The sequence below is a fragment of the Anomaloglossus baeobatrachus genome, chromosome 2 (assembly GCF_048569485.1).
Source record: "Anomaloglossus baeobatrachus isolate aAnoBae1 chromosome 2, aAnoBae1.hap1, whole genome shotgun sequence".
NCBI classification, from domain to species: Eukaryota; Metazoa; Chordata; class Amphibia; order Anura; family Aromobatidae; genus Anomaloglossus; species Anomaloglossus baeobatrachus.
This window is the reverse complement of record NC_134354.1, coordinates 32,397,489-32,411,279: the sequence shown is the minus strand read 5'-3', so window position 1 is coordinate 32,411,279 and position 13,791 is coordinate 32,397,489. Positions and strand designations below refer to the sequence as shown.

At 44.4% G+C, this 13,791-nt stretch overlaps 1 protein-coding gene across 5 annotated transcripts in view; it reads right to left on the bottom strand.

Moving 5' to 3' along the window:
- LCA5L (lebercilin LCA5 like) overlaps window positions 1-13,791 on the bottom strand; it is a 71,489-nt gene that overhangs the window by 40,961 nt on the left and 16,737 nt on the right. For 2 of the 5 annotated variants that reach the window (XM_075334969.1, XM_075334970.1), the window contains exon 2: window positions 4,590-5,160. In XM_075334969.1, coding sequence (XP_075191084.1) covers window positions 4,590-5,058 — 469 coding nt within the window. In that variant the 5' untranslated portion in view covers window positions 5,059-5,160. The other 3 variants (XM_075334966.1, XM_075334967.1, XM_075334968.1) reach the window with 3 other exon arrangements.

The following is a 13,791-nucleotide window of genomic DNA, read 5'->3' as shown; positions in this document are numbered from 1 at the left end:
ATGACGATATCACAGAGCTGGTGGATGTTACAGACCTTGCACTCCTCCACTTTACGTTTGAGGATGCAGCACAGATGCTCAATAAGGTTTAGGTCTGGAGTCGCTTGGCCGGTCTAGCTCCTTTTCCCTCAGTTTCCTTAGCAAAGCAGTGGTGGTCTTGGCGGTGTGTTTGACGTCGTTATCATGTTGGAATAAGAGGGGAGGGGATTTTGCTCTGGTTTAATATGTCACAGTACATGATGGCATTCATGATTCCCTCAATGAACTGTAGCTGTCACACGGATGTTTTTACAAACATCGCCGACTATCATAGCAGCGGTGGGATCTGTTCAGACTACAGATTCTGACACTCCACCTGATAATTTCTATGATGTCTGTGATCAGCACAGGAGTTTTAGGCATCAACCAAAAGATTGGTAGTTCAAAGGCAGGCTAGGAAGAGTTATTCTTTGCCAGTCAGCTTATTAGTCTCCTTTGATCATATGTTGTGAGGGAGCCAATCACATCTGCTCCCCTTCTATGTATGCTGGCTAGATCCTTCCTTCTATGACAGCTATAGTTTATGTAAGCTTGTCTGGTGAGGTGTTGTGATCTAGACTAACTGGTAGTTGTAGTACTTGTTGCTGTGTGCAGTTGTGGAGTTAACCCATGTTGTCATTTTGTTGCAACCTTCCTGCTTTTGCTTTTCTCCTCAGTCTCTCATTGTTTGTTCCTGTGTGTGTGCGCAGTGTGTCAGAGTTTGGTTTTCACCTGTCTGTCTTTATCTGAGTTTCCACCTCATTCCTGCCACTTCCTTCCCGGGTGGGATGGGGGAAAAATATTAGTTGTGGTAAGGAGCATAGCCAGGCACGAGATTCAGGCATCTCTACTAATAGGGGTACCCCTGAGGTTAGGGATAGCCTTAGGACCCCTACCATGAGGGACAGTATAGGAGCCCCTGTACCTCGCTTTCCTACAGTCTCCTTGTGAGAGTAGTTCCCCACAGCCAGCAGCACTCATGCCTCCCCAAACCATGACACTGCCACCACCATGCTTGGCTGAAGGCAGGATACACTTGTCTTTGTGCTCTCACCTGGCTGCCGCCACACAAGTTTGACACCAAATGAACCAAATAAGTTTATTTTGGTCATCAAATCACAGGACATGTCATTATTCGTTGGTATAGGTAGCTTTCCTGTTGGATTTTCATCTCTTCTCCTTTTGGACCCAGCAGGAGCTCGCCTCCACAGAGCTTATGATCATCATCATTCTCTTGGTGCTTAAATACTACCTTCTTATTGGACTAATGCTGGTGATATTTTTCAGTTCATTCAAGCCTTGGTGTCAAGCAGGTGGCTTGTACTCCTCTGTGGTATTGTTGCTGAAATCTTTGCTGAATGTCTACTTGTGTCATCTGTGGATAAGTAGTTCATGCATTTTCGCCCTGTGTGTCCTCCTTGTGTCTTCTATCGTTGTTTAGTGGGGTTGACCAAGAGCTCATCCCATCCATTCCCTATTTAGGGTCCAGCACTAGGGATACCTAGGGTCAGGTATCCGACTCGGCGCATAGGTGCGGAACCTATCTAGGGTGGTGAGGGACCCCAGGGACCAGCAGTAGGGTCGGTCAGTGGTCACCGTCTCCCTTTTCATAGAAACTGGGTTTGAATTCCCTTTCGCTGTTCGCGTGGTACTTCCCTGTACCTAGGGTGGCACTTCTTGCCTTTACCTACGTGTGTGCGCGCTGTATGACAGAGTTTTGTTTTTTTCCTTGTCTGTCTATATCTGTTACTTTCGTACTCCTGTCTCGTGCCTCCCTAGGGGGAGGAGGAAACAGATCCTGACTGGTCAGGAGCAGAGCCAGGAAGGAGACTGAGGCATCCCCACAATTGGGGTATTCCTAATAATAGCGATAACATAGGACCCCCTAGCTTAAGGGACAGCTTAGGGGCCTCAGATCCCGCTATCCCAGAGTGATTACAACAGCTTCCTTGTGCATCATCTTTAGAAAAGACTTCCTTCTGGGACAACAGCCTTGTATAACAATTTGTTGCACTGTGCAGTGTACGATCTGAGCATTGACTGGCAGACCCTTCCTTCATCCCTGTAACCTCTGCAGGAATGCCGGCAGCACTCAAACATCTATTTAAAAACACAAAACAAAAAATAACCTCTGGATATGATGCTGAGCTTGTGCTCTCAGCTTTTGTGGTCAACCATGGTCAGGCCTGTTCTAAGTGGACCCTGTCATGTTATACCACTGTATGGTCTTGGCCACCGTGCTGCAGCTCAGTGTCAGGGTGTTGGAAATCTTCTTATAGCCTCGGCCATCTTTATGTGGAGCAACAATTCTTATATTTAGATCCTCAGAGAATTCTTTGCCATGAGGAGCCATGCTGATCTTCCAGTGACCAGTATGAGAGTGTGTGAGAGAGAACACCAAATATAACACACCTGCTCCCCATACAAACATGAGACCTTGTAACACTAATGAGTCACATGACATCGGAGAGGGAAAATGGCTAATTGGGCACAATTTGGCTATTTTCACTTAGGGGTGTACTCACTTTTGTTGCCAGTGGTTTAGACATTAATGGCTCTGTGTTGAGTTATTTAAAGGACACCAAATTTACCCTGTTATACAAGCTGCACACTGACACTGTACATTGTATCACAGGGTCAGATCTTCAGTGTTGTCCCATGAAAAGATATAATAAAATATATTCAAAAATGTGAGTGGTGTACTCACTTTTGTGACGTACTATACAGTCATATGAAAAAGTTTGGGCACCCCCTATTAATGTTAACCTTTTTTCTTTATAACAATTTGGGTTTTTGCAACAGCTATTTCAGTTTCATATATCTAATAACTGATGGACTCAGTAATATTTCTGGATTGAAATGAGGTTTATTGTACTAACAGAAAATGTGCAGTCCGCATTTAAACAAAAGTTGACCGGTGCAAAAGTATGGGCACCCTTATCAATTTCTTGATTTGAACACTCCTAACTACTTTTTACTGACTTACTAAAACACTAAATTGGTTTTGTAACCTCATTGAGCTTTGAACTTCATAGGCAGGTGTATTTAATCATGAGAAAAGGTATTTAAGGTGGCCACTTACAAGTTGTTCTCCTATGTGAATCTTCTATGAAGAGTGGCATCATGGGCTCCTCAAAACAACTCTCAAATGATCTGAAAACAAAGATTGTTCAACATAGTTGTTCAGGGGAAGGAGACAAAAAGTTGTCTCAGAGAGTTAAACTGTCAGTTTCCACTGTGAGGAACATAGTAAGGAAATGGAAGAACACAGGTACAGTTCTTGTTAAGCCCAGAAGTGGCAGGCCAAGAAAAATATCAGAAAGGCAGAGAAGAAGAATGGTGAGAACAGTCAAGGACAATCCACAGACCACCTCCAAAGACCTGCAGCATCATCTTGCTGCAGATGTTGTCACTGTGCATCGGTCAACAATACAGCACACGTTGCACAAGGAGAAGCTGTATGGGAGAGTGATGCGAAAGAAGCCGTTTCTGCAAGCACGCCACAAACACAGTCGCCTGAGGTATGCAAAAGCACATATGGACAAGCCAGTTACATTTTGGAAGAAGGTCCTGTGGACTGATGAAACAAAGATTCAGTTGTTTGGTCATACAAAAAGGCATTATGCATGGAGGCAAAATAACACGGCATTCCAAGAAAAGTACTTGCTACCCACAATAAAATTTGGTGGAGGTTCCATCATGCTTTGGGGCTGTGTGGCCAATGCTGGCACCGGGAATCTTCTTAAAGTTGAGGGTCGCATGGATTCAACTCAGTATCAGCAGATTCTTGACAATAATGTGCAAGAATCAGTGACGAAGTTGAAGTTACGCAGGGGATGGATATTTCAGCAAGACAATGATCCAAAACACTGCTCCAAATCTACTCAGGCATTCATGCAGAGGAACAATTACAATGTTCTGGAATGGCCATCCCAGTCCCCAGACCTGAATATCATTGAACATCTGTGGGATGATGTGAAGCGGGCTGTCCATGCTCGGCGACCATCAAACTTAACTGAACTGCAATTGTTTTGTAAACAGGAATGGTCAAATATACCTTCATCCAGGATCCAGGAACTCATTAAAAGCTACAGGAAGCGACTAGAGGCTGTGATTTTTGCAAAAGGAGGATCTACAAAATATTAATGTCACTTTTATGTTGAGGTGCCCATACTTTTGCACCGGTCAAATTGTGTTAAAATGCGGATTGCACATTTTCTGTTAGTACAATAAACCTCATTTCAATCCAGAAATATTACTCAGTCCATCAGTTATTAGATATATGAAACTGAAATAGCAAAACCCCAAATTGTTATAAAGAAAAAACGTTAACATTAATAGGGGTGCCCAAACTTTGTCATATGACTGTACATCTGATCAGTTTTGATGCTGATATTGATGAGTTATGCTAAGGATAGGTTATCAATATCAAAGTTCGGGGCATCACACCATTTATTTTTCATTTTGCTAGAAATGCATAAAATAGCCAGTCTGCTACAATTTCATATTTATAGATGTATATCATTCGTCACAAATTATATACATTTATTGTAGAGGTTTGAATTTCTTACCAATCTTAGGAAATGTCTGATATTTCTTTTTCTTTATTTCGGCTGTCTTTTCTGTAGTTTTTTGTGCCTTATTTAGACATCTTAACGTCTCAGATTTTTCGCTGGGAGATCGGTCGTTGTCGCTGGTCTTGCTCCTGTCGCTGGGGGATCGGTCGTTGTTGCTGGTCTTGCTCCCGTCACTGGGGGATCGATCGCTTCCACTTGTCTTGCTCCTGTCGCTGGGGGATCGGTCACTGCTGCTTGTCTTGCTCCTGTCGCTGGGGGATCGGTCGTTGTCACTGGTCTTGCTCCTATCGCTGGGGGATCGGTCATTGCCACTTTTTTTGCTCCTATCGCTGCGACTTGTGCTGCCGCTGTCACTTCTGGGACTGTGGCTTGGGTTATCGATATTGCTGAAAGACCTGTGCTCAGAATCTGTAGAAGGTTCCTGCCTCCTTTCTCTGTTTTCATCTGAAATGTCAAAATTCATCCTGGATTGGACTAAAGATGCGAAAAAAAAATCTGACTTTTTTTTGCCGAAACAATCCGGGTCGGTTGTGTTGGATCAGAAGAGTCTCCAGATCCAGACATCCTGATTAAAAAATAAATAAATAAAAAAAAAAGTACATCTCAATGTTGGCTTTATACCACTTTTATGAAAAGTTGCACATTATGGCACACAGCACATTTGTGGAACACTTTCTGACTTTTTGCAAATTTGTGCTTTTCTTCCCCACTTCAAAGATGGCGAGGTTTGCTGGAACAGCAAACATATTTACTGTAATGGACAGTCATGGCTGGCAAAGATTTCATTTTCTGTCTTGCAGACAAATTTACTAGATGCAGATCAGCAATTTACGGAACCTCGTGTAAAGAAAATGAGAGAGCTGTGCAAGCGCGCCATCTACACTGACCGCAAAGTGTGACAGAACATCCCCCAGTGGTGGGACCCACATATATGCTCTATACCACATTTATGTTGTATCTTACTAGGAGAGAAACGCAGACCTCACATCCAGCCTATATCACTGGGAGGGACATACAGACCTCACATCCAGCCTATATTACTGAGAGAGACACACAGAGCTCACATCCAGCCTATATCACTGGGAGGGACACACAGACCTCACATCCAGCCTATATTACTGAGAGACACACACAGACCTCACATCCAGCCTATATTACTGGGAGAGACACACAGACCTCACATCCAGCCTATATTACTGAGAGAGACACACAAAGCTCACATCCAGCCTATATTACTGGGAGAGACACACAGAGCTCACATCCAGCCTATATTACTGGGAGAGATACACACAGCTCACATCCAGCCTATATTACTGGGAGAGACACACAGACCTCACATCCAGTCTATATTACTGGGAGAGATACAGAGACCTCACATCCAGCCTATATTACTGAGAGAGACACACAGAGCTCACATCCAGCCTATATTACTGATAGAGACACACAGAGCTCACATCCAGCCTATATTACTGGGAGACACACAGAGCTTACATACAGCCTATATTACTGGGAGAGACACAAAGAGCTCACATCCAGCCTATATTACTGAGAGAGACACACAGAGCTCACATCCAGTCTATATTACTGGGAGAGACACACAGACCTCACATCCAGCCTATATTACCGGAAGAGATACAGATACCTCACATCCAGCCTATATGACTGAGAGAGACACACACAGAGCTCACATCCAGTCTATATTACTGGGAGACACACAGAGCTTACATACAGCCTATATTACTGGGAGAGACACAAAGAGCTCACATCCAGCCTATATTACTGAGAGAGACACACAGAGCTCACATCCAGTCTATATTACTGGGAGAGACACACAGACCTCACATCCAGCCTATATTACCGGAAGAGATACAGATACCTCACATCCAGCCTATATTACTGGGAGAGACACACACAGAGCTCACATCCAGTCTATATTACTGGGAGAGACACAAAGAGCTCACATCCAGCCTATATTACTAAGAGACACACAGAGCTTACATACAGCCTATATTACTGGGAGAGACACAAAGAGCTCACATCCAGCCTATATTACCGGAAGAGATACAGATACCTCACATCCAGCCTATATTACTAGGATAGACACACAGACCTCACATCCAGCCTATATTACTGGGAGAGACAGACAGACCTCATATCCAGCCTATATTACTGGGAGAGACACACAGAGCTTACATCCAGCCTATATTACTGGGAGAGACAGACAGAGCTCACATCCAGCCTATATTACTGGGAGAGACACAAAGAGCTCACATACAGCCTATATTATAGGGAGAGACACAAAGAGCTCACATCCAGCCTATATTACTGGGAGAGACATGCAAAGCTCAAATCCAGCCTATATTACTGCGAGAGACACAGAGCTTACATCCAGCCTATATTACCGGCAGAGACAGGCAGACCTCACATCCAGCCTATATTACTGGGAGAGACACACAGAGCTCACATCCAGCCTATATTACTGGGAGAGACACACAGAGCTCACATCCAGCCTATATTACTGGGAGAGACACAGAGCTTACATCCAGCCTATATTACTGGGAGAGACACAGAGCTTACATCCAGCCTATATTACTGGGAGAGACACAGAGCTCACATCCAGCCTATATTACTGGGAGAGACACAGAGCTTACATCCAGCCTATATTACTGGGAGAGACACAGAGCTTACATCCAGCCTATATTACTGGGAGAGACACAGAGCTTACATCCAGCCTATATTACTGGGAGAGACACAGAGCTCACATCCAGCCTATATTACTGGGAGAGACACAGAGCTTACATACAGCCTATATTACTGGGAGAGACACACAGACCTCACATCCAGCCTATATTACTGGGAGAGACACACAGATCTCACATCCAGCCTATATTACTGGGAGAGATACACAGACCTCACATCCAGCCTATATTACTGGGAGAGACACACAGACCTCATATCCATCCTATATTCCTGGGAGAGACAGCCAAAACAGCATTTTATCTGAGCCCAATTTGCAGTGATAACACAATATCCTCTTGAGATTAGAAAGCCGGGTAAATTGTATGTGACAAACTCAATACTGCTACATCTAACAAAGTTGACACTGCTACATCTTACACGATACATCTACCCTTCATTCACAATTATACATCCATAAGTTATGTTATTGTAGTGTACAACCCCTGGACAGTACATCTAGTCTACTGTAGGTGACAAACTCAACTCTACTGCATTTAAGGTGAGGTGTAGCTAAATTAATTTTTTAATATTATAGGGAAGTTTTCGATTTTGGATAATAGGAAGATTAGTTATAGTAAATCACAGATTGTGCTAAATATCAAACTCGGCTCTGCTACATCATTATGGATTAAACGTCAAACTTGACTTTAATATGTCAGTATTGAGTGAATATCAAACTCGGCCCTGCTACATTGATATGGATGAAGTGTCAAACTCAACTTTGCTATATATCCCTATGGGATATATGTCAAACTCGACTCTGCTACATAACTATTGGCTATATGTTGAACTCGGCTCTGCTACATCAATATGGAATAAAGTCAAACTTGGCTCTAATATGTCACTATGGAGTGAACATCAAATTTCGCCCTGCTACATCCATAGCGACTAAATGTCAAACTTGGCTCTGCTACATGAGTATGGACTAAATGTTAAACTTGGTTCTAATATGTTAGTATGGAGTGAACATCAACCTCCTCTCTGCTACATCAATATCAACTAAATGTCAAATTTGGCTCTGCTACATCAGTATGGACTAAATGTCAAACTTGGCTCTGCTACATCACTAAGGACCAAATGTCAAACTTGGCTCTGCTACATCAGTATGAACTAAATGTCAAACTTGGCTCTGCTACATCAGTATGGACTAAATGTCAAACTTGGCTCTGCTACATCAGTATGGACTAAATGTCAAACTTGGCTCTGCTACATCACTAAGGACTAAATGTCAAACTTGGCTCTGCTACATCAGTATGGACTAAATGTCAAACTTGGCTCTAATATGTCATTATGGAGTGAACATCAAATTTGGCTCTGCTACATAAATATCGACTAAATGTCAAACTTGGCTCTCCTCCATCAGTATGGCCTAAATGTCAAACTTGGCTCTGCTACATCACTAAGGACCAAATGTCAAACTTGTCTCTGCTACATCAGTATGGACTAAATGTCAAACTTGGCATCTAATATGTCAGTATGGACTAAATGTCAAACTTGGCTCTGCTACATCACTAAGGACCAAATGTCAAACTTGGCTCTGCTACATCACTAAGGACCAAATGTCAAACTTGGCTCTGCTACATCAGTATGGACTAAATGTCAAACTTGGCTCTAATATGTCATTATGGAGTGAACATCAAATTTGGCTCTGCTACATCAATATCGACTAAATGTCAGACTCGGCTCTGCTACATCAGTGCCAATTCCTGTTATATAGTTGGGGTCTCAACCGCCTTCTTACCATAGAAAAAGTCACCATATTACATAGTTCTGGACCCCAGACTGGAGTCCTGCGCCCCTGCTGACCCCGGGGTGTGCACCCCTCGCTTCCGTAGCTGATGCAGACACCACAACCCCCATCCTCTGTTACCTGCGCTCACCTCACTTCCTTCCAACAGTTTCCAACAGATGTTTCGCTGGAGAAAAAAAAAAAAACAACCTGTATCCTGTTGCTATGGAGACAGGAAACCTAAGCATCTGTGGTGCATGCTGGGAGGTGTAGTTCCTGAAGGCAGGCCTCCATCTTGTGACCAGATAATTTGCCACATGAGGAGATGCCGGATCTGCCGGGGTCGGGGGAGAAATTTAAATCAATTTTTTCTATAAAATGTAAAATGAATGATCACAATGCAGACCTGACAGATGTAGGAATGTGAGGATTCCCCCCCGGTCTGATCTCCCACCACGGATGGGGGCATTCATTTTTTAACCCCTTCACTTTTTAATTTTTGAGTTTTCAGTCTTTCCTCCTCTTTTTCCAAGAGACTTTTTTTTTATTTTTCTTTCGACATAGGCGGACTTGTTATCTTGTGATTTTGCCTTATCATGTACTAAATAATGGTAAAAAAATCCAAATGAGGTGAAAATAGTGAAAACAATGCAACCCCACAAATGATTCCCTTTGAAGCCCAACAGCCGGCATCAGAGGTGCACCAAGATGGCTGCCACCCAGCCATTGGTAGGCACCAGAATGACTGCACCAAGCAATCGTGTAATTTAAATGCTACTGACAGAGATTGATGGCAGCATTAAAGTGGTTAAACTGCTGTTAGCGGCATGTGCTGGCTGTATAGCACAGCCGTCACCTGCTGTGTGCATAGCGCCTCCGCTCCAAAACTTACTCTATACATTTGCACTGGACGAGGACGTACCAATGTTTCCTATTACAGGAAGGAGTTAATCATGCACTAATCAGATGTGGTAAATTACGATATGTTCATTACAATGTATATCCTCATATCTCTGAACATTTGGGTCCCATATTTCACACCCAGAAGACAACTGATAGATGCCCATTTTGAGGCTTTACCTCCTTTTAAAGTGCCTTTCAAGGGACAGACCTGTAAAGCTTATGTATGACACAGTAATATTGCCCCAAATTGCATTCCACCTACACAGTATGATGTCCACATAGTATTCCCCTCCCAACACAGTATTATGTCTCCATAGTACTTACCCGCCACACAGTATGATGTCCCCACACTACATTCCCCACACACAGTATGATGTCCCCACACTACATTCCCCACACACAGTATAATGTCCCCACAGTGTACTCCTCCCACACACAGTATGATGTCCCCACACTACATTCCCCACACACAGTATAATGTCCCCACAGTATAACCCTCCCACACACAGTATGATGTCCCCACAGTGTACTCCTCCCACATACAGAATGATGTCCCCACACTACATTCCCCACACACAGTATGATGTCCCCACAGTATAACCCTCCCACACACAGTATGATGTCCCCACAGTGTACTCCTCCCACATACAGAATGATGTCCCCACACTACATTCCCCACACACAGTATGATGTCCCCACACTACATTCCCCACACTCAGTATAATGTCCCCACAGTATAACCCTCCCACACACAGTATTATGTCTCCATAGTACTTACCCGCCACACAGTATGATGTCCCCACACTACATTCCCCACACACAGTATAATGTCCCCACAGTACATTCCCCACACACAGTATGATGTCCCAACAGTACATTCCCCACACACAGTATAATGTCCCCACAGTATAACCCTCCCACACACAGTATGATGTCCCCACAGTGTACTCCTCCCACACACAGTATGATGTCCCCACACTACATTCCCCACACACAGTATGATGTCCCCACACTACATTCCCCACACACAGTATGATGTCCCCACACTACATTCCCCACACACAGTATAATGTCCCCACAGTATAACCCTCCCACACACAGTATTATGTCTCCATAGTACTTACCCGCCACACAGTATGATGTCCCCACACTACATTCCCCACACACAGTATAATGTCCCCACAGTACATTCCCCACACACAGTATGATGTCCCAACAGTACATTCCCCACACACAGTATAATGTCTCCACAGTATAACCCTTCCACACACAGTATGATGTCCCCACAGTGTACTCCTCCCACACACAGTATGATGTCCCCACACTACATTCCCCACACACAGTATGATGTCCCCACACTACATTCCCCACACACAGTATAATGTCCCCACAGTATAACCCTCCCACACACAGTATTATGTCTCCATAGTACTTACCCGCCACAGAGTATGATGTCCCCACACTACATTCCCCACACACAGTATAATGTCCCCACAGTACATTCCCCACACACAGTATGATGTCCCAACAGTACATTCCCCACACACAGTATAATGTCCCCACAGTATAACCCTCCCACACACAGTATGATGTCCCCACAGTGTACTCCTCCCACACACAGTATGATGTCCCCACACTACATTCCCCACACACAGTATGATGTCCCCACACTACATTCCCCACACACAGTATGATGTTCCCACACTACATTCCCCACACACAGTATAATGTCCCCACAGTATAACCCTCCCACACACAGTATTATGTCTCCATAGTACTTACCCGCCACACAGTATGATGTCCCCACACTACATTCCCCACACACAGTATAATGTCCCCACAGTACATTCCCCACACACAGTATGATGTCCCAACAGTACATTCCCCACACACAGTATAATGTCCCCACAGTATAACCCTCCCACACACAGTATGATGTCCCCACAGTATAACCCTCCCACACACAGTATGATGTCCCCACAGTGTACTCCTCCCACATACAGTATGATGTCCCCACGCTACATTTCCCACACACAGTATGATGTCCCCACACTACATTCCCCACACACAGTATGATGTCCCCACAGTATAACCCTCCCACACACAGTATGATGTCCCCACAGTGTACTCCTCCCACATACAGTATGATGTCCCCACACTACATTCCCCACACACAGTATAATGTCCCTAAACAAGTCCAAAACAAGAAAGATGGCTCAAACTTCAGGTCCGGTAGCATTCATCCCGTAGGGACGCTCTCTATGGGCAACAGCAGAACAAGTTCGTGGATTGGCCTTGCAAAGGTCTTCGTCTCACCTTTACTGATGACCTTTAGCTCCACCTTCCGAACATTTCTGTCCTGGCTAGGCAGTATCCTAGTAATCAGTCCCATAGGCCAGTCAGTCCTTTCTGTGGTCTGGTCTTTCAGGTATGCAACCGCTGCTATGGCTTCTGTGGTGGCGTCTGAGAAGATGTGGAGTTCCTTCTTTATGCTAGAAGTGAGGGAGATTTTGATATAACATCTTGGGATGTGAATGTTGTTCAACCCACACAACAACTGTTTCCAAGCTTCACATTTTTGCTGTTTGTCGGAAGGAAGTGGGGTATCCCAGTCCTTGACGGTTTCAGAGAATTGTCTCAGCAAGGATTTGCCTTGTATAGTGATAGGCGCCACAAATCCCAGCGGGTCGAATAAGCTGTTCACTATAGAAAGGACACCACGTTTTGTGAATGGCTTGTCTTAGCAACTTACTTGAAATCCGAAGGAGTCGGCTGCAAGATCCCATCTGATGCCCAGGCTCCTCTGCACGGGTGGACTGTCTAGCCCCAAGTCAATGTCCTTGAACCCAGGGGCGTGATCACCCGACTCAAAGGCTCTCATTACGGTTAGGCTGTTTGAAGCAATTTTGTGTAACCTGAGTTGTGCCTGGGACAGCATGCCTTGGGTCCTTTTGAGCAGATCAATGGCTTCTTCCTCGGTGGGTAGTGATTTGAGCCCATCATCTACATAAAAGTCTTTCTCAACAAAGTCTCTGGCGTCTGTTCCATACTCAGACTCTCCCTCTAATGCGGTTCTCCGGAGGCCATAGGTTGCAACTGCGGGTGAAGAGCTGTTTCCAAATACGTGGACTCTCATACGATATTCCACCATCTCTTTATTGGTGTCATTGTCCTTGTACCACAGAAATCTGAGGAAGTTCCGGTGGTCCTCTCTGACTAGGAAACAGTGGAACATCTGTTCAATATCGGCAGTGATGGCGACAAGCTCTTTTCTGAACCTCAGCAATACTTCTACCAAGTTGTTTGTTAGGTTAGGACCTGTGAGGAGAACATCGTTAAGGGATACGCCTTCATGTTTGGCGCTGGAGTCGAAGACAACCCTGATTTGATTCGGTTTTCGTGGGTGGTATACACCGAATGAAGGCAGATACCAGCACTCTTCGTTCTTCTTCAAGAATGGAGCAGGTTCTGCGTGGTTGTTGCGGAATATTTTGTCCATAAAGGCAACAATATGTTCTCTCATTTCAGGTTTGCTGTTCATAGAACGCTGAAGAGAGTTAAATCTGGTCTGAGCTTGAGCTCGGTTGTTTGGGAGTCCTACTCTGGTAGATCGGAAGGGTAATGGAGAGACCCAATGGCTGGTTTTGTCTTTAGAAAACTCACAGTCCATTATTCAGATGAATTCTCTGTCCTCTACTGACAAGGCTACTTTATCGTCGTCCTTGGTTGTGAGAAAGACTGATCTTCCCAAGTTGTCGATATGCAGAGAAGAAGCGATGTCAGGTAGCTGTATTGTGTCTGGAGACTTCTCTTTCACTCCATAGT